The sequence below is a fragment of the Panthera pardus genome, unplaced genomic scaffold (assembly GCF_024362965.1).
Source record: "Panthera pardus isolate Hobbes unplaced genomic scaffold, ASM2436296v1 HiC_scaffold_11, whole genome shotgun sequence".
Taxonomy (NCBI): domain Eukaryota; kingdom Metazoa; phylum Chordata; class Mammalia; order Carnivora; family Felidae; genus Panthera; species Panthera pardus.
In genome coordinates this window covers 6,208,765-6,231,200 of record NW_026526666.1, presented here as the reverse complement: position 1 = coordinate 6,231,200, position 22,436 = coordinate 6,208,765, and the positions used below count along the sequence as shown (strand labels likewise).

General features: G+C 38.6%; 1 protein-coding gene across 1 annotated transcript in view; it reads right to left on the bottom strand.

The window, feature by feature from the left end:
* SPAG17 (sperm associated antigen 17) overlaps positions 1 to 22,436 on the bottom strand; it is a 200,298-nt gene that overhangs the window by 73,995 nt on the left and 103,867 nt on the right. The window contains exons 25-29 of the mRNA XM_053889321.1: positions 20,761 to 20,874; positions 10,779 to 10,954; positions 8,760 to 8,877; positions 5,708 to 5,886; positions 3,202 to 3,361 (exon numbers count right to left, since the gene is read on the bottom strand). Of these exons, the coding sequence (XP_053745296.1) occupies positions 3,202 to 3,361; positions 5,708 to 5,886; positions 8,760 to 8,877; positions 10,779 to 10,954; positions 20,761 to 20,874 (747 nt within the window). The remainder of the gene's footprint in view (positions 1 to 3,201; positions 3,362 to 5,707; positions 5,887 to 8,759; positions 8,878 to 10,778; positions 10,955 to 20,760; positions 20,875 to 22,436) is intronic.

The window sequence follows — 22,436 nt, the reverse complement described above, 5'->3', positions numbered from 1 at the left end:
TGGGGGAAATAATTGTTTTTTAGTAAGCTCAAAAAAATGAATCTGGACCCCTATATCTTGTCGTATAAAAAATTATATAAAGAGGCACCTGGGCAGCTCAGTTGGTTGAATGTCTGACTTCGGCTCAGGTCATGATCTCATGGTTCATGGGTTTGAGCCCCACGTTGAGCTCTGTGCTGACAGCTCAGAGCCTGGAGCCTGTTTCAGATTCTGTGTCTCCCTCCCTCTCTGCTCCTTCCCCACATGTGTGCACATGTTCTCTCTCTCTCTCAAAAGTAAATATTTTTTAAAAGTTCTATAAAAATGGATTTAAAACCCCCAAATTCAAGAACTAAAAATATAAAACTCTTAGAAGAAAATATAAGAATAAATCTTTGTGACTTTGGATTATTCACTAATTTCTTAAATATAATAACAAAACCACAAGCAACCAGAGGGGGGAAAAAAGCAGATACATTGGACTTCAGCAAAACGGACACCATGAAAAGACATCATGAAGAATGTAGAAAAAGAGCACAAAGAATGGGAGAAAATATTCACAAATCATGTATCTGATAAGGAAGTTGTATCCAAAATATACAAAGTATACTTACAACTCAATAATAAGAGGATGGATAACTTTTAAAAAATTGGGGAAAGGATTTGAATAGACATTTCTCCAAAAAAGGTAAAAAATAGCCACTAAGCACATGAAAAAGTGTTCAACATGCTGGTGAAAAATAAAATAATGCAGCTGCTTTGGAAAACAGTTTATCAGGTGCTCAAAACGAGAAACATAGAGTTATTATTCCAGCAATTCCACTCCTGGTTTATGTACTCAAGAGAAATGAAAATATCTGTCCACACAAAAACTTGTACAGAAATGTTTGCATCAGCTTTATTTGTAATTTCCTAAAAGTGGAAACGACCTATATGTCCATCATTGATGAATGTGTAAACAAAGTGTGGTATATCCATACAAGAGAATATTCTTCGGCTATAAAAATGAGGTACTGACACAAGTTACAACATAGATGACCCTTGAAAATATTACACTAGATAAAAAGAAACCAGTCACAAAAGGTCTTATATTGTATGCTTCTGTTTATATGAAATGTCCAGAATGTGTAAATCCATAGAAACAGAAAGTAGATTAGTGTTTCCAAGGTCCTGGGTGGAGGGAAAAAGAGAGTGTTGGCTCATGGGTACTGGTTTTTGGGAGAGGGTGAGGAGAAAGATGAATAAATAGAGCACAGGGTTTTTGTTTTTTCCCACAGAGAGTAAAATTATTCTGTATGATATTGTAGTGGTAGGATTCACTACATTATGCATTTGTCAAAACTCTTAGAACTGTACATATCAAAGATTGAACCCTAATGCAAACTATGGACTTCAGTTAATAATAATGTATCAATATTGGTTCATCAAATGTAAGACATGTGTTTATTAATTATTTTAATGTTTATTCATTTTTTTTGAAAGATAGAGACGGAGCACAAGCAGGGGTGGGGCGGAGAGAGAAGGGGATCCAGAATCTGACGCAGGCTCCAGGTCCTGAGCCGTCAGCACAGAGCCCGACGCGGGGCTCGAACTCACGGACCGTGAGATCATGACCTGAGCCAAAGTCGGCTGCTCAACCGACTGAGCCACCCAGGTGCCCCTGTTTTTGTTTTTAAAGTGAATGCATCACCTCGGATGGGAGGGCTTTGAAGAAATCTGGAGCACACCATGCTGGAGGTGGAAACTCTTTGGAACCCTGTGGGGTGCTAAGGAAAGTGGCCACCCTTACATGAAGTCCTCTCCTATCAGAAAAGGAAGGAGCCTTTGAGCTGGGGAGTTTGAAAGCTACGAGGATGCTTTCATTCACTTCAACCAAGGACCTTTTGCTACTACCAAAGGAAAGTCTATTTCACTAAATTTTGAGTAACCAAAAAAGGAATTCAATTTGCCTCTTGGTCGTTGGTTACTGTGGTGGTGGTGGGGAGGGGTGTGTGTGTGAAACTGACAAAGAAGATTAAATCCTGGTCTCAGACCATTTAAGTCAAATGAGAGATTGAGAAAAATTTGCAACGCAGGTGCCCAGATCCAAATTCCAGCTCTCCCACTTACTAGCTGAGAGGCCTCAAGGCAGTTATTTAACCTCTCTGTGTCTCAATTTCGTCATCTGTAAAGTGGGATTATTAAAATATATATCACACAGGGTTGCTATGAGGATTCACTGATTTAATACTTTAAAGTATTCAGAATTGTGCCTGGTACACAAACACACATGTCCTACATCTAAAGATCTCTTACAAATAAATATGTAAATAATGAACTTCCCAATGGTAAACAAGAAAATATGTGAATAGAAAAATTCATAAAGAAAAAAATTATTGAATATTCAACCTCACCAGTAATAAAGAAATGCAAATTAACACAATAATAAGATTATTAATTATCTATCAAATGGAATAAGATTAAGAGAATGAGGAAATCCAGCATCGGCAAGGGTATGAGGAAGGAAATATTTTCGTACAACACTGGAGGTAGGGGTGTAAATAGAGAATACCTCTGAGGAGAGCAATTTCATAATTTAGACTATGGCAGACACTGTTGATTGCTTACTCAACTGTTACCCGACTTCTTTTTTCCCTACAGGTAGTGAGCATCTCCTGAGAAAAAGGCCAGAAACATCAAATGCTTGTTTTTCCAGCTTAGGTCCCTGGCCAGGTCTAGTCAGTGAGATATAAGGGAAGGTCTTCTGGTGGGGGAAGGCGGTGGAATCCAGAAATGTTTTCCTCCCTGATAGACAGACAACCTTGAAAGTTCTTGTGTCCACTCTCTTCGCGTTTTGCTTTGAGGGTTACTACATGAGAACCTGGGGCCTTTGCAGCTCTGAGGAAAGTCAAGAGAACCAAAGAGATGCCTACTTAGAACCTTGACATTACCGATCTGGTCAACTAACCCTAAAACACTAGCCCAGCACTAGACCTAATGTGGAAGTGTATATAATGGCATAGGAAAATGTTCGTTATTTACTACCACGAGAAGGAAGCCATTCATGACAGTGTGTAATGCTGTGATTCCAATTAAAGTTTATACATATGTATATGCGTCTATGAGTATAGATGAATATATTCATAGAAAAGATGAGAAGTAAAAGAATAACAATAATGAACATTTATGGAGCATTTGAAGGCTTATTAAATCCATTATAAACTGAAAGGCTTCAGTTATTACCTTTCTTTGTGATGACAATCTCAGATGGTACAATTTCTGATTTATGCTGAGAAGCCGTGTCCATAAAGTCGCCGCTGTGAGGGCTTGTTGGCATTTCACCAGGAGGACAAACAGAACCTGAATCAGGACTACTGCTCACGGCACCATCGGCAAAGAGAATCTGAAGGAAAAGCGAAATCCTTATGTTCTCAGAAGCAAGCAAGAGGCTGGTTAACATTTAATGCTGTGTCAGACTGACATAAGTTAAAATAAATCCAAAGGAAAAACGCTCTTTGCAGACCTACAGACTCAGCAACACAAACATAATATAGGAGGATAGATTGGGAGCGCAGAGAGAATAGCTTACTATCCAGCAAAATAATATTATTTAATGTTTTCCATTTACTTTCTATTTTGTTTCCTTTCTTTTTATTTCTTGTCTTTTATTGGATTAACTTGAGTTTTTATTTTCTCCATTAAAAAAATTTTTTTAATGTTTATTTATTTTAGAGAGAGATAGAGCATGAGCCGAAGGGCAGAGAGAGAAGGAGACACAGAATCCGAGGCAGGCTTCAGGCTCCGAGCTGTTAGCATAGAGCTTGCTGCAGGGCTTGAACTCATGAACCGTGAGATCATGACCTGAGCCAAAGTTGAACACTTAGCCAACTGAGCCATCCAGGAACCCCTATTTTCTCTATTCTTCATCCTTCCCCTATGTCACTGGAAAATTATGCACTCTGTTGCAACTTACATAATGACTACATTTAAAACTTTATCACATATTTAAATGTTTAGTGTCTGTCGATATCTATCTAGCAGATATGGTGTCTACAGGTGCTACAGATACATCTGTCTGGATCAATCTCTATCGCTCACCAGTGAACATGACAAGAACCACCACCAGCTGCTGCTCATGAGAAATCTAACGTCCATCCCGTGCATTCTGTACTAGGTAACTGGTTTCCTTTAGGAAGCTTTCGGGATTGTCTATCTGCGCAGTCCCAAAACTGCACTACAACATATCTAGATGATCTTTTAAAGATTATTAGTATCAATCCTGATTGACTCTTGTTTAATCCAAAGTATTTTTTTTTTTTTCGTTCTGGGAAAATTCCCTATGTTGTTTCTTCCTTTATTTTCCTTCTTCACTCCCACCATTTTCTTCTTCTGGAGATTGTATTCTTCAGATCCCTTTTCCATGTCTCTTAACTTTTCTCTCCCTCACAATCCACTCCCCCACCCCCCCCAATTTTCACAATTATTTTTGTTTTTTTCTCCTTTTAAATTTTTATTTATTTTGTATTTTTAAAGTTTATTTATGTTGAGAGAGAGAGACAGAGAGAGACAGAGAGAGCATGCATGAGCAGAGGAGGGGCAGAGAGAGAGGGAGAGAGAGAGAAGCCCAAGCAGGTTCCACACTGTCAGTGCGGAGCCTGACACGGGGCTTGGACTCAATAACCATGAGATCATGACCTGAGCCAAAATCAAGAGTGGGTCACTTAACTGACTGAGCCACCCAGGAACCCCTCTTAAATTTTTAATTGAAGTATACTGACATACACTATTATCTGACTTTCAGGTGTACAACATAGTGATTTGATACACAATTGTCATTTTTAGTATCTAAAAACTCTCGACTTTTTTTCCACAGCAACTGTTCTTGTTTTATTGTTATTTTATAGATTGTTAGCCTCTCAAGTGTCTGTCTATATTACTTCTACTCACTTCCAAGTTTTTTGTTTAACTATGCTTCTTCTTAGGTGCTCTGTCTTTAATTTTTTATTATTCTGTAATTTACTTTCATGCAGTTGGTTTTTCTGTAGGGTTGATGACTCTTGGGTGCACAGTCATATTTCTGTTTGAGGATCCCTGTTCACTTCTTGGTGGCGTAGCCTCTGGTCGCTGGGAAGGAATGGAGCAGGACACACATCTCCTGGGTATTTTGATGTCTGGTTGCCACCCTCCAGGTAGTAGTGAGTCACCTGGGACACTAACTCGATTTTCTGAGTGCAGATCTCCATCTGTGAAATGTCTGTGTTAAAACTTCTGAGTTTGAATTTTGCTGCAGGCTTTTCACTGTACATGTTTTAAACTTTCTTCTGTTTCTCCGTCAGTCTGATCTCACCTGACTTGCATTTTCTAGAAATTCTCACACAATTTTCATCCACTGATGACACATCTTGTTGTTTTCCAGTACAGTTGTGAATGCACTATTCAAAAGTATTTTTTTATTATTATTATTTTAAGGTGCCTTGAGAGGCAGAGGAGGCGAACACTGTGTTTAATCCTCAGCCTTGGGTCATATATAGAATAAGCTTATTTATAATAAGGATACAAATAGTCTTATTGGCAGACTATTCTATTCTATTCTATTCTACTGTTCTATTCTCAATTTTCCATCTCCGGTGTCACTCCATTTTCAAGTGGGTTGTCCTTCTTACCTACCACAACACTACTCCTGCCCCATAGCTTGTTTGTATTTTACTTTGCAGCAGGAAGGAGAATTATTTATCTAACATTCTCTTACCTGTGTGGATCCATCCAACATGTACTTGACAACAGTGCCTTGCCTGGTGATAACTCTTGATGCCTCCTGTTCCACTGGTGGCATCACCGTCTTATAGTACTCATAGTGCTTCACCTTCTGGGGGTAGCTCTGCCGGACCATGATGTCCCAAGTGGGTTCCTCATCCATAACATTCCCATCTGAAAAAAAAGCAAGCCTTAATGTGAACTGGGCAATGCTGTGTGGCCGGTGTTTTATCTTGTTGCTTAATTGTTTTCATTCTTCTGTCTACAGCTGAGTAATAGGGCAGTTTCCATGTCATGACCGATGGCGCAGAGCACTGGTTCTTTTCTACCTTTGCTATATGGTCAAATGTAGTAAAGAAGGTCGTCTGTAGGTACTCAATAGGTACCTTCTCTATGTACAACCCATTCTTTCTCATGAGTTCTAGGACACCTCTGGCAAAATTAGGAAGGAAGCAGAGCTTTGCTGTCCTTAGAGGTTCCCTTTTCTCCCTGTTGGCACTTTTCTCTTGCCCTTGACTAAGCTCTTGCCCCTGGGTGCTCAATGCTCTCCTGGTGACCCCTGGCTGCCTGGAGCCTCAGGGGGAGTCACTCACTTCAGGCTTGCCCTTCCAAAATATTTCATCATTTTTCAGAGTTAACATCATCGATGCCCTCATCTCTAACCAAATCCAGATTTTTCTCAGCATTCTACTCTAAGCTGGCAATTAAGGAGAAAAGCACCTGGTAATTTCCTTCAAAAGAAAATATTAACGAAAATTCAGTTTTTGCTAACCAAATATTTTCCTCTTCTCAATTTGTAAAGTGGTTTATCAACATGTAATGATGGCATTTCAAGGACTGTATCAGGCTGATAGAAAAATATTTTGAAATGAGGGCCCTTCGTGATACCCTCTAAGTCACAGAAGTATTACTAACAATAAACTAATAAGCACTTACTTGGATGTTTTTATATGTTAAATGCTTTGTATATGTATTTTATTCAGCTCATCCCAGCAAACTTTTAAGGGAGACTTCACTTTCCAGGGTTTTGAAGAAATGGAGGCTGGAAAGGCTTATAGCTTTTCCAAGGTCACACAGTTAAGTGGCAGGCCTAGGAGTTGAACGGGTCTCTAGGCTTAACTGTTTTCTTATGTTGTAAAAACAACTGCTGCTACCATGACCCAAAACAAACAAAAACCACCCAAAACCTAACACTGGATTAGTATGCTCCAAATTAGACAGTATTTTCTCATTTAATACTTATAATAACCCTGTTTAGTATATGACACTATCTTATAAATGAAGAAATTCAGGTGGAGAGGGTTATGACTTGTCCAAGGTCACCCAAGAAAGCTCTTTCTTCATATACCGCATGACCTTCCCTCCTTCTGTGCAAGGCTGACCCTAATGAAAACATTGCTCCTTTGGTATTTATGTCGTAATTATGTTCAGACTTGAATTAGGATATTCATAATATATGGAAAATTTTTAAAAGATTACATGTTCCAAGCAGAGTTATTATTAACCACATTGTCTCCATGACATAAGGATAAAAATATCAGGCTAGATAATGAAACTAATAAGAAAAGGTGGAAAGCTGGAATTTGATAATAGGATCAAGTGAACAAGCAGACAAATATGTTCTTATCTAGAAATATCCCTCTTAGTACACTCATAACATCTTTGACTTTGACTCTGGAAGACCCTTCATGGTCATCACACAGTCATCTCATCATGGAAAACCTGGGCCACTAGGAATCCTGGGAAATCGATTCCAAGATTCATGGTCTATTTTTAATAATTGATAAAGCCTAATGAAAAACAAGATTGAGACAAATCAGATCAACTGCAACATTTAGTTTCTTTTCATTTGGGTGGCAAGTAAATGTGACATTGAATTATTTTTCAATAGGCATACTCTTTTTCTTTGATAGATATACTTTTCCAATATGGTGTACATAAGGAAATTATAATAAAGAGAATATTTGGTTGTGAAAAAAGATCAAGACCCACTGATACAATACAACATTTATAGATGAAGAAACATGGTCTAGAGACAGTAAGTAACTGAAAGGGCCATATAGTCAGAACTCAAGTCCCAGGCCCATGTTTGCTTTGCTGCTTCTGTTAATTCTATTGCAATAGTGGGTCTCCATTTAAGTGATATGCAAATTCAGTCACCAACGTGGATGCCCCAATTAGGGTAAAGAAATCCTACTTGAACTTATTGTGACTAAGGTCACTCAACTCCTAAGTGGCAGAGATAAAAGTCCATTCTTGGTCCAGTGATGGCAAAGTCAGTGCTCTTAACAACTATTGTGGGCCCTGTCTTCCTGCCTCTACAAAGGGACACAGGTACATTAATTTGCTTGGCTGGTCAAAACAAAGGACAGTGAGCACAAAGGAGGGAGAGGCAAGTGCAGGTTGAATGCTTGAAGGAAACCAGTCTTGTTCTCAAGTATCAGCATATGATTTTATAATGTCTGTTATTTCTGTATGGCCTCTAGGCTTTGCCATCACTGGACCAAGAATGGACTTTTATCTCTGCCACTTAGGAGTTGAGTGACCTTAGGCAAATTAATGAACCTCCCGAAGCCTCAATTTATTTTGTAAAATGGAATTACTAGGACTTAGCTTAAAATAGTTGTATTTTTAAAAAATGTTTATTTATTTATTTTGAGAGAGAGAGAGAGAGAGAGAACATGAGCAGGGAGGGCCAGAGAGAACCCCAAGCAGGCTCCTGGCCTACAGTGCAGAGCCCAATGCGGGGCTTGATATCATGAACCATGAGATCATCATCTGAGCCAAAATCAAGAGTTGGATGTTCAACCGACTGAACCACCCAGGCGCCCCTATAATAGTTGTATTTTTTCATGTATATTAAATACTTAGTGCCAAGCTATCAGTAAATGCTCAGAAAATGAGGGTTATTATTATTATTAGCCTATTGTTCATTATTAACAAGTATATTTAACTAGTAGGAAAATACACACTTTCAATGGTGATTTAATTGTTTTCTATATTTTTTCGCTCCACTCCCTCCTTGCTCTACACCAGCTAACACTCACCTGTAGACTCTTGCCCAATGAAGGTTACTAGGAGCCCATTGGGGCAAGACACATTTAGGTTTTGGAAAGTGGGAACATAAAGAGTCTCCTGTAAAACAGGTTCTGGTTCCACTTCTTCCTGTAAATAATTTAACATGTGAATAATTGTTATTTTCTAAATGAGCTATTGATTTATTACAACTAAGCATGGACTTGCTGAGTGCTTAACATATGACTTGCCCATGACTAGTGGGCCCTGTGATGGAACCTATAAAATGCATGAGTCTCTACCTTTGTGCAATTTATATTCTATATTGTAGAATGGTACATAGACATGTGAAACAATTAAATTATAGTACCAAATTGTTGGCACATCTCTCCTCAAAAAATGAAGATATCAAAGTTAATGAGAATAGTTAGGAAAGGATCATGGAGGAGTTGGGCCTTGAAGTAGGCCTTGAATGATATCTCTGTTTGCAAGTGTGGGTGTAAAGGCTGACCACATTCCCACTACCCACTTTGTGTATTTTTTAAAGTTTGGGTGTTAGAGATGTTATGCTGTTAGGATATGTGTCCTTATTTTTCTCTAATAAGCAGGCATTACTTTTGTAGTAAGTAAAAACAATTTAAAAAGGGCATAAAAAGATTATTTATAAACTGATGAAGTTTGGGTGTGTCTAGGGAAAAATCCTAATTAATTTTCTGCCAACTATGCCTGAATACCTGGTTGGTTAATTGCATTCCAGAATCAAAGTTATTTGGTTGCTTCCAACCAACCCCTCACAATAATAATTTCAGGTTTTCCAGTCGGCTTTCTTTCCAGTTAGCCACTGAAGTCATTCCAACCGATCCCTTGTTTCTGGATCTTTAGTTTATTCTAATTAGTCTTCTACTGTTGATCATTTAAATTGCTCTGCCTTTGTTACTAACAAATAATAAAATCTGAAAAGTTAGCTAAAAATCAATTAAAAATACAAAACCAAATTAAGAGGAAAGAAATTATGAAATTCTGTAAAATGAATAATACTGCTTAAAGACATGAACCTTGCCATGACAAATCTACCATTACACAAAAAACCAGTAATTATCTCCCATCCTTCCATTAGCGTCACTTTTTAAAAATTTTAGGAGAGCTGACTGGTTTGCTACCAAATTGCTTTCAGTCAAATTAGTGAATTATCCAGGGCTATTCTGCTCAAACACCATGCAATTTTCATTTAGCAAGGGTCAAGTGTCCTGGCTTGAGAAAAGTCATCTTGCAGTAAAGCTAAATAAATATGGTACAGAGAGGCTAAGTAGCATACAAACCCCATAAGTTTTAAAGGGCCGAGGTCTGAAATCAAGATCCCTGATCTCTTTTTAACACGTTTTTTTTATTCTAACGAGTTGAGTGTTTGTAAATTGTACAAACTGCACAGCTGTTCTAGTAAATGCCTAAAGAGTCAAGAGTTCATCAGTGGTTTTCTTGCTCCTCTTTTGATCTGTATTCTTCTATCAGGAACATGTTTGGAACCAAAGCCTCTGTGAGTGTGTGTTTGCATTGGGTGGCAGGTTGGAGGTACAGGGTGAACTGGTCTTTAGCCAGAAGCAGACTGTCCTTCAATCCTTGGCATATAAATCTAAGCCCAAGTTTACCAAATGGAAGCATTTCCATTATTTAATTAAAGATACTCCTCTTTCAATTGTTATTTATCTAATGAAGCTAAATAAAGTACTTAGAGAATGGTAGGAACTTAACCAACCAAAAGCAAAGAAAACTCAAGAACCAGAGTGGCAAAAAAGGCTGAGCTTGTCCTGCTGAGTTTAGAATGAAAGACCTGAGAGAGATGTATATGACAATATGTCTCCTGGCATAGGGACCCAACTCCTGTGTGCACATCTCTTCTCATTCATTCAAAATTGAAACTCCAGGGAATGTTAATTCATTTGCACAAGAATGTATATGTAGTGCAATAACACTATGGACCTAACTCATGATTTAAAAAAAAGTTAACACTGAGGTAGGAGTAGAGTTTTGGGATCCATGGCAAGTCCCTGTACCTTTTTCTCTTCTTCTTTTGGGTGTTCCTCTTCTTTAATTGATTCTCTGGGTTTTTCTTTGCCTTTTGATTTTGGTTTTCCTTTGCCTTGAGGAACAGTCACTACGACAGGAATTACTGTTGCAGTAAGTGCTGATGGGATATTCAACATTGTGTCCAAATTAGGATCCTTATCTTCTATAAAGAGAAAAGGAGAAAACAAGTAAATTAGACATTCATATTGGGTATGTTTGTTAAATAAAATTGGTATCACAAACATTTACACCAGTTGGCAACAATTTTTACCTTGCTGAATATGATTTTTTCAGTTGGATAGATTTCAGGGGTAATGTAGTCATTTAAAATCAGAATTGTAAACATTGGGATACAGGTGCCCCTATGACTTAGCACTCCTGTATCCTTTGGATAAACTCCTAGTAGTGCTATTTCTAAGTCGTAGGGTAGTTCTATTTTAAATTTTTTGAGGAACCTCCACTGGGTGTTGTATGTATGTGATGAACCATGGGAATCTACCCCCAAAACCAAGAGCACACTGTACACACTGTATGTTAGCCAATTTGACAATAAATTATATTTAAAAACCAATAAAATAGGGAGGAGAAGATGGCGGCATAGGAGGACGCTGGGATCACCTGGTCCAGCTGATCACTTAGATTCCACCCACACCTGCCTAAATAACCCAGAAAAACACCAGAAGACCAGCAGAACAGACTCTCCAGAGCCAAGCATAGACGAGAGGCCCATGGAAGAGAGTAGGAAGGGCAGAGAGGTGGTGCGTGCTACATGGACTGAAGGGAGGGAGCCGGGGTGGTGGAGGGGCAGCCAGCCCACCCAGCAAGGCAGAGCCCCTGAATCTGGCTTGCAAAAGTGGAGGGCCTGACAGAGTGTGTTCTGACAGCCAGCAGGACTTAACATATGGAATGTTAAAAGTCAGCAGCTCTGCTCGGAGAGCGGGAGGGTGAGAGGATGCCAGGAGGGAGAGATGTTGAGCCCTGGAAGACAGAGCTCAGCTTGGTGGGGAACAAAGGCACTGGCAAGCGCCATTTCCCTCTCCCATCCCCCAGCCGAAATTCCAAAGGGAACCAGTTCCCATCACGAACTTGCTGGCACTGTGCAAACACCCAACGCTGTACTTCTGTGGATCCATCCCTCCCTTCCGGTGCTGCAAGGCCCTTCCTGCAGCGGACCACTGATGGCAAAGCAAGCTGAGCCTACCCCTCCCATCCTGGTGCACCTTGTGGATCCACCCCAGCTAATACGCCAGACCCCATTGAAGCAGCACCACAAACCTGGCAGTGTGCAAGTAGCCCAGACAGGGGCCACACCACTCCACAGTGAGTCCTACCCCTGGGAGAGGGGAAGATAAGGTACACACCAGTCTTTGGCCCCAGCAGTGGGTCTGACTGTGGCCCCGCCCACCAACACAAGTTACTCCAGAAAGCACAGGGGAAGTTCCCTGCAGTTCCACACCACCCCAGGGACTATCCAAAATGATGAAACGGAAGAATTCTCCTCAAAAGAAACTCCAGGAAGTAGCAACAGCTAATGAATTGATCAAAAATGACTTAAGCACTCTAACGGAACAAGAATTTAGAATAATAGTCATAAAAATAATTGCTGAGCTTGAAAAACGTATAGAGGACAGCAGAGAAGCTATTGCTACAGAGATCAAGGGATTAAGAAATAGTCATGAGGAGCTAAAAAATGCTATAAATGAGGCACAAAATAAAATGGAGGTGAACACAGCTCGGATTGAAGAGGCAGAGGAGAGAATAGGTGAATTAGAAGATAAAAATTATGGGAAAAGAGGAAGCTGATAAAAAGAGAGATAAAAAAAAATCCAGCAGTATGAGGGGAGAATTAGAGAACTAAGTGATGCAGTCAAATGTAACAATATCCGTATGATAGGAATTTCAGAAGAGGAAGAGGGAGAGAAAGGGGCTGAAGGTGTACTTGAACAAATCATAGCTGAGAACTTCCCCGATCTGGGGAAGGAAAAAAGCATTGAACTCCAAGAGGCACAGAGAACTCCCTTCAGACGTGACTTGAATCGATCTTCTGCATGACGTATCATAGTGAAACTGGCAAAATACAAGGATAACAAGAAAATTCTGAAAGCAGCTAGGGATAAACATGCTCTATATACGGCTCTATAAACATATAAAGGGAGACCGATAAGACTAGTGACAGACCTATCTACTGAAACTTGGCAGGCCAGAAAGGAATGGCAGGAAATCTTCAATGTGATGAACAGAAAAAATATGTAGCTGAGAATCCTTTATCCAACAAGTCTGTAATTCAGAATAGAAGGAGAGATAAAGGTTTTCCAAAACACACAAAAACTGAAGAAATTCATCACCACTAAACCAGCCCTACAAGAGATACTAAGGGGGATTCTGTGAGACAAAGTACCAGAGACATCACTACAAGCATGAAACCTACAGACATCACAATGACTCTAAACCCATATCTTTCTATAATAACACTGAATGTAAATGGACTAAATGCTCCAACCAAAAGACATAGGGTATCAGAATGGGTAAAAAAATCAAGACCCATCTATTTGCTGTTTACAAGAGACTCATTTTAGACCTGAGGACACCTTCAGATTGAAAGTGACAGGATGGAGAACTATCTATCATGCTACTGGAAGTCAAAAGAAACCTGGAGTAGCCATACTTATATCAGACAAACTAGACTTTAAATTAAAGGCTGTAACAAGAGATGAAGAGGGGCATTATATAATCATTACAGGGTCTATCCATCAGGAAGAGCTAACAATTATAAATGTCTATGCGCCGAATACAGGAGCCCCCAAATATATAAAACAATTACAAACATAAGCAACCTTACTGATAAGAATGTGGTAATTTCAGGGGACTTTAATACTCTACTTACAACAATGGGTAGATCATCTAGACACAGGATCAATAAAGAAACAAGGGCCCTGAATGATACATTGGATCAGATGGACTTGACAGATATATTTAGAACTCTGCATGCCAAAGCAACAGAATATACTTTCTTCTCGAGTGCACATGGAACATTCTCCAAAATAGATCACATACTGGGTCACAAAACAGCCCTTCATAAGTATACAAGAATTGAGATCATACCATGCACACTTTCAGACCACGATGCTATGAAGCTTGAAATCAACCACAGGAAAAAGTCTGGAAAACCTCCAAAAGCATGGAGGTTAAAGAACACCCTACTAAAGAATTAGTGGGTCAACCAGGCAATTAGAGAAGAAATTTAAAAATATATGGAAACAAACGAAAATGAAGATACAACAATCCAAACGCTTTGGGATGCAGTGAAGGCAGTCCTGAGAGGAAAATACACTGTAATCCAGGCCTATCTCAAGAAACAAGAAAAATCCCAAATACAAAACCTAACAGCACACCTAAAGGAAATAGAAGCAGACCAGCAAAGACAGCCTAAATCCAGCAGAAGGAGAGAAATAATAAAGATCAGAGCAAAAATAAACAATGTAGAATCTAAAAAAACTGTAGAGCAGATCCATGAAACCAAGAGTTGGTTTTTTGAAAAAATAAACAAAATTGATAAACCTCTAGCCAGGCTCCTCAAAAAGAAAAGGGAGATGACCCAAATAGATAAAATCATGAATGAAAATGGAATTATTACAACCAATCCCTCAGAAATACAAACAATTATCAGGGAATATTATGAAAAATTATATGCCAAGAAACTGGATAACCTGAAAGAAATGAACAAATTCCTAAGCACCCACACCCTTCCAAAACTAAAACAGGAAGAAATAGAAAAACTTGAACAGACTCATAACCAGCAAAGAAATTGAATCAGTTACCAAAAATCTCCCAACAAATAAGAGTCCAGGACCAGATGGCTTCCCAGGGATATTCTTCCCAGGGATATTCTACCAGATATTTAAAGCAGAGATAATACCTATCTTTCTCAAGCTGTTCCAGAATTAGAAAGGGAAGGAAAACTTCCAGACTCATTCTGTGAAGCCACTATTACTTTGATTCCTAAACCAGACAGAGACCCAGCAAGAAAAAGACAACTACAGGCCAATATCCCTGATGAATATGGACGCAAAAATTCTCAATAAGATACTAGCAAATCAGATTCAACAGCATATAAAGCATGATCAAGTGGGATTCATTCCTGGGCTGCAGGGCTGGTTCAACATTTGCAAATCAATCAATGTGATACATCACATTAATAAAAGAAAAGAAAAGAACCATATGGTCCTGTCAATCGATGCAGAAATTCAGCATCCTTTCTTGATAAAAACCCTCAAGAAAGTCGGGATAGAAGGAATTTACTTAAACATCATAAATGCCATTTATGAAAAGCCCACAGCAAATGTCATTGTCAACGGGGAAAAACAGAGCTTTCCCCGAGATCAGGAACACGACAGGGATGTCCACTCTCACCACTGTTGTTTCACATAGTATTGGAAGTGCTAGCATCAGCAATCAGACAACAAAAGGAAATCAAAGGCATCAAAATTGGCAAAGATGAAGTCAAGCTTTCACTTTTTGCAGATGACATGATATTATACATGGAAAACCCGACAGACTCCACCAAAAGTCTGCTAGAACTGATACATGAATTCAGGAAAGTTGCAGGATACAAAATCAATGTACAGAAATCAGTTGCATTCTTATACACTAATAATGAAGCAACAGAAAGACAAAGAAACTGATCCCATTCACAATTGCACAAAGAAGACATCCAGATGGCCAACAGGGACATGAAAAGATGCTCAATGTCACTCCTCATCAGGGAAATACAAATCAAAACCACACTGAGATGCTACCTCACACCAGTCAGAGTGGCTAAAATGAACAAATCAAGAGATTATAGATGCTGGCAAGGATGTGGAGAAACGGGAACGCTCTTGCACTGTTGGTGGGAATGCAAACTGGTTCAGCCGCTCTGGAAAACAGTGTGGAGGTTCCTCAAATTAAAAATAGATCTACCCTATGACCCGGGAATAGCACTGCTAGGAATTTACCCAAGGGATATAGGAGTGCCGATACATAGGGGCACTTGTACCCCAATGTTTATAGTAGCACTTTGAACAGTAGCCAAATTATGGAAAGAGCCTAAATGTCCATCAACTGATGAATGGATAAAGAAATTGTGGTTTATATACACAATGGATACTACTTGGCAATGAGGAAGAATGAAATATGGCCTTTTGTAGCAACGTGGATGGAACTGGAGAGTGTTATGCTAAGTGAAATAAGTCACACAGAGAAAGACAGATACTGTATGTTTTCACTCTTATGTGGATCCTGAGAAACTTACCAGAAGACCATGGGGAAGGGGAAGAAAAAAAAAACAGAGAGGGAGAGAGCCAAACCATAAGAGACTCTTAAAAACTGAGAATAAACTGAGGGTTGATGGGGGATGGGAGGGAGGGGAGGGTGGGTGATGGGTATTGAGGAGGGCACCTTTTGGGATGAGCACTGGGTGTTGTATGGAAACCAATTTGACAATAAATTTCATATTGAAAAAAAATAAAAACCAATAAAATAAAATAATATATAAGGCCTGAAAAGAATCAGAATTATAGTTAAAAAAATCTCAGGTACTGAATACTTTGACATATTTGATGCCATTATTTCACATGTTCTTGCCTTCCCGTCTATATTATGAACTCCTAATTATAGGGCAATAACTGTATATTTGAGAAATATTTATTGAGAGGCTCTTATATGCAAAATATTTGGACCAGTGGGTAATAATAACAAAATGTATAAAAGACCTTATGAAGCCAATATAGTCTAAATAAGATTTATACTCAAATAGCTTCAATACAAGGACATATTAAATAGGAAAATAAGGGATACAGATAAGGAAATTCAGAAAAGAAATTGGTTTGTTTAGTTGAGATGATAAAAAGAAGTCATAGAAGATTGATTTTATGCTTAATATAGCAATGGATTGTCAGAATTGTCAAAGGAGAGCTGATCTCTGAAGGAATTATGTTGGAATCTTCTGAGCATAATTTGCATCTTGAGTTCTATTCTCCTCTGGGTTCCAGAGTAATACTCCCATGTGAATCTCCTCTTCCTTCTTTGGGCAATTTCTTTCTGTCTCTTTACTGGTTCTTCCTGTCTCGTGAATCCTTAACTGTCATTAAATTTCAAGGATTCTTCCCTTATGCTTACACAAAGGATGTGTTTTAACTCTGGCTACTCATAATAATTACTCACTGAATTACAAAAAAAAAAAAAAAAAAAAAAAGAGCTCAGTACTCTCCCACCCCCTTGACCCTCTGAATCAGACTCTCTATGGATGAGGTGTATGTATTTACACCTGTGAAAAATCACATGTGATTGTGATACACAGCCAGGACTGAGCACCTTTATTACATACAATAGACCTGAATATCTCATATACTACTGGAGGTCCAACTATCATCTACATACTGATGACTCCAAAATTTACATCTCAAGGCATGACCTTTCTTTCTGAGCATCAGAGTCGTATGTGCAACTGCCTTTAGACATCTCCCCTGGTTGTCGTACTGGAGATGTTTCAAACCCAGTGATTCTCTCTTTTCCTAGGAAAGGAAACTCCATGTACTCAAATCTCATTTAATGACCAATCAAGCACCACATTTCCCAAGTTAGACAGTGAGGCCATTTGCATTTTCTCTTTTTGGCTGACCCTATATAACCAGTCACCAAGCCATCAGAAATTTCTCTTGAATGATGCCTCTGCTATCTAGTCCTCCCTTTGCTTGTAGTCTCACTGATCTCTTGATTTTCTGTAGTAGGCTCCTAACTGGTATGACACCTCCAATACCACCATTTCAGTGTATTCTTCAAACTATCACTAAAATTATATTCCTAATATGAAATCCAAGCATGTCACTTCCCTTCCCTTACTTAAACACCTCTGACACTCACTGATCTTATAGGGCATACAGGACTCATTTTCCTCCACTCCAGCCACACTCAACTTTTCACCTTTCTGTAAAGATGGCATGCTTTTACACAATTGTACATTTATACAAATGGTTCTTACTATCTAGAATTGCCTTTCCTTGTTGCTTTGTCTGGATAGTTCCCATTCGTCTCTAAAGTACCACCGCAGATGCTGTATTTTCTCTCTGAAGTATTTTCTAGCTGCCCCTGGACCTCTGTTTATATATAATTTCTAGCACTTCTGCAGTTATTTCTCTATTTATGTTTTCTCTCCCCATTAGACAATGAGTTTTTTTGAGTAGATATGCTATGGTTTTATTCGTCATCATGGCTCAGTGCCAGCAAGATCCCTGACCCATAGGAAGTACAGTATATAAACAAGTGAATGATGTCCAGTTATAGGCAGTTGGAAACTCCTCTCTCTCATCCCCATCCACTTACTCATTCAGTAAATATTTGTTGAGTACCTACTATCATGAACTAGGAATTGGGTAACCAATGACGAACGAGGCTACAGGGAATTTACACTGTAATGGGTAGACAAATGAAAAAACCCTCAGGTACAATGGCATGTGTTACGTCCATGATAGAGGAGGTACAGGGGTCCATGGGAACACAAAAGAAGGGAATCGAACACAAATGCCTCTATACAACTTATACTTTGACTATACTACACAGTTTGCCTTTCCATAAACAAGTCGTGCTTTTATGTTACTGAGATTTTGTACACACTGTTCTTAGTAATTAGAATTCCCTTTTCCTTTGATTCTTTGCTTAGGCAATTCCAACTCACTTCCAAAGACCCAGTTCACATGCTACCGCCACTTGATCTGTGAAGTCTTTCTCAGAGCAAGCAATCTGTAAGCTGAGACCTGAAGGATGGTAGGAAGCTTAACTGTCATAAGTGGCGGTACATGCAGCAGGAGAAAGTGGTCCGAACAAGAGGCAAAGCATGAGCAAATGGCCAGAGATAAGAGAAAGCACTCAAGGAACTAAAAGTCACAAAAAGAATCGGGTAGGTGGAAACCACCCAGATGTCCACCAACAGACGAATGGATAAATAAAATGTGCCATATACATATCACAGAATACTATTCAGTCTTAAAAAGGAAGGAAATTCTGCAATGTGCAACAACACTGATGGATCCTTGAGGAAATTATGCTTAGTGAAATAATCCAGTCGCAGAAAGACAAATACTGTACGATTCCATTTACATGAGTTATCTAAAATAGTCAAAATAATAGAATCAAAGTGTAAAATGGCGGTGCCAGGGGTTCAGGGAGAAGGAAATGGGGAGTTATTACTCAATGGGTAAAAAGTTTCAGTTAAGCAAGATGAATAAGCTCTGGAAAGCTGTATATACCCAATTAAGGGGGGGGATAACCGGACTGGAAATTTGTTTAGTTATTAGCAGATAAAAGTTCTTAAGTATTACTATTATGTGCATACGTAAGGAGTTTATATTTTTTGTAAAGACTCATGCCTCCAATATTTTTAATACACGAAAAGTAAACCATTACTTTTTTTTTAAGTTTGGATTTTAATTCGTTAGTTAACATGCTTTGTTATATTGGTTTCAGGTGTACAATATCGCAATTCAACAATTCCGTATGTCATCCTATGCTCATCATGACAAGTGTACTCCTTAATCCCTAATTGCTCTCTATAACTAAGAGTCTATTTCTTAAAAATAAAAGTCTGTCTCTTGATTTGTCTCTCTCTCTCTCTCTTTTCCCTTTGCTCATTTGTTTTGTTTCTCAAATTCCACATATGAGTGAAATCATATGGTATTTGTCTTTCTCTGCCTGATTTATTTCACTATAGTGTCTATAGTATAGACTTTTGAACAGTATTTGTTCTTCTAATCCATGAGCGTTGGGATGCCTTTCCACTTGTTTCACACTGGAAACAATTTCAAATGCAGTACTTATAACTTGAAATTAGGAACATTTGTTTTAAATGGAATACTTGCACAATAACTTAAGGATTAAATAAAAAATAGGGAAATCACTTAAGAAACAGCAGCAGTAGAGTTGATTGTAGAGTGTAAATGTCTTAATCTGAAATCATGATAAGAATGGATAGGACTTTTTAGTGACTGTGTATGATAATGAATCTAATACATAATTTGTTAGGCACAGAATGACTTCAAGTGCTGGCTCAGAAACAAACCAAATACAAAATTAAACGATAAAACCCCAAATAAAACAAAAACACTAACAAATTTAATGGGCTCTCTGACTCACTAGAGTACTACAATATTTTGTACAAGGTAAGAAAAAGATTATAACGATCCAATGGAATATTGTCTCTGCATAAAAAGAGCTAGATAGCAAGGCAGATAAAACTACACATAGTTTTAAGGCTATATAGCATAGGGATTATCTTTTGATTTTGTAAAGTTTTTTCTTTTTAATGAAATCTGTGTGTTTAGATCCTTGTAACATGCATGGGAACCCACAAGATTTCCTAGTTGGTTCTTGGTTAAGTGACATATTATTTTGTGGTTTGTAAGGAAATAGCTTCCAGTTGGAGAATTTGTTCATTAAAAGTGGGGTAAAGAAATCCTTCAAGATGTCCGGTGAATGGCTCCTTTAAGGCTGTTAAGTTCTGAAGTACATTGAGATTCCACAATCACAGGATTCGTAAAAATATTATTATGTGGAAAACCAAAAGGATTCCTTGAGAAATCATGCTTTTTTTTGGCACCAACTAATGGACTTATTTTCCTGGGCTAGTTAACAAAGATAACTGAAATTATTTATCTATCTATCTATAAAATTTTATATGTATATGTGACTATATTTAAAATTACATATGATAAGTTCTTTTTCAAATGTCAAAGCGCTGTTTTTTTCTATGTATGAAAGATTATACATGTACATATATGTAAATACACATGTATATATACACACTCACACATATATTCCCACCTTTCAGGAAAAGAGGGGCATTAAATCAGAATGTGTTTATCAACAAGTGAGCAGGTTGAGGATGGACAGGTACCGTTGGTCATGGGACACTTATCCTTGCTGTTGTGTTTATTTTACCTGGTGTCATTCCACTTGGTCCATAGTAACTTATTGAGAGGCAGATGCCATTTTCTAAGGTGGCTGAAAAAGATCCAAACTTGCTGACAGCTTTATTCCCTGCATCTGATTCTTCTAAAAGACAAAATCAAATCAAGGACATTTCCATTTTATTAAAAAGAAATATAAGCAAAATCAGTGCAAAGTGGAAATCGTGTATATAAAAACATAGATATGATTTTTCTTAATGTTTATTTAATTTTAAGAGAGAGAGAGACGGAGCAGGAGTGGGGGAGGGGCAGAGGGAGAGAGGGAGACACAGAATCCGAAGCAGGCTCCAGGCTCTGAGCTGTCAGCACAGAGCCTGACACGGGGCTTGAACCCATGAACTGTGAGATAATGACCTGAGCTGAAGTCAGCCGCCCAACTAACGGAGCCACCCAGGCACCCCAAAACACGGATATGATTAAGTAAATTATTGATATATATGTATATACCAATAAATCACTATGAAATAATTAGAAAACTTTGTTTTTGAAGAATATTTAATGAGTAAGAAAATGTTCCTGATCATAAAGTAAGAAATACACTATGATAGCAGTTACCGCTGTGGTGACAGAATTATGGGCAACTGTTATTTTCTTTAAATATTCAAATTTCATAATTTTTTAAAAATAATAAACCACATATTCTTATATCAGGCAAAACGAAGAAAAGTAACTAAAAATTTTATGTTTTAAGTTCTTGGGTACATTCAAACTTGTCAAGCATTGTGTTTTTGAGTTTGGAGAACACTGTGATCATAACTGAATCTACTGGTAAGATTTAGTTATATATTTTATTAGTAACTTGAGTTCAAAACGTTTGATTGACTCTTCCCTTTTGCAGGTATAATCCATGGCACATTGGGCAGGAAGCATTTAGTCTTCCCAGGTGGTGCTGCCTGGAGATGTTAAATAGTGTTATCAGGACGTTTCATGGTGTATAATCACAGGACGTCTACCTGGAGCTCCCAACTACCAGAGGTAGAGACACTCAAGACTAAATATAGGATTTCTCTCTTGTCCTTGTAACCTAAAAAATGTGATACAATGGGGAAAACTAAGTGATAGAGCACAGAAGGAAACCCCATCATTTGTAGTGAATATTGGAGAAAAGCTAAAGCTTTAGGAGAAATGAATTAATGAGAACCCAAGTCCTAGAGATCGCACTTGGTACAAGTTGTGTAAAAGATTCAGACAAGGATGGACATTGCACAATGTTGCTACTTAAAGGCAGCCACCTATATAGACTCTGTGTGACAACTGGACTCAAGAGCTGGGCATCCAGATGGGGCAAAACCCAAGTGAGTAGCCCACTATCATGGGCTGTGTGTGCAGGGTATGTACACATTACCTCAGGGAAAATGTACATAAGCAAAATGGCAAAGCGCTTGCCTTACTATCTGGAAAAATTACACTAAGTGGTAGCGATGCATGTGTGTTGCTGTCAGATGCATGGGTCTGACGCACTGCTGGAAGGCTAACCTCCACTCACGCAAGGACTAACCTCCACTCACGCAAGGACCAACCTCCAGTCAGGCAAAGACCAACCTCCACTCACGCAAGGACTAACCTCCACTCACACAAGGACCAACCTCCACTCAGGCAAAGACCAACCTCCACTCACGCAAGGACTAACCTCCACTCACACAAGGA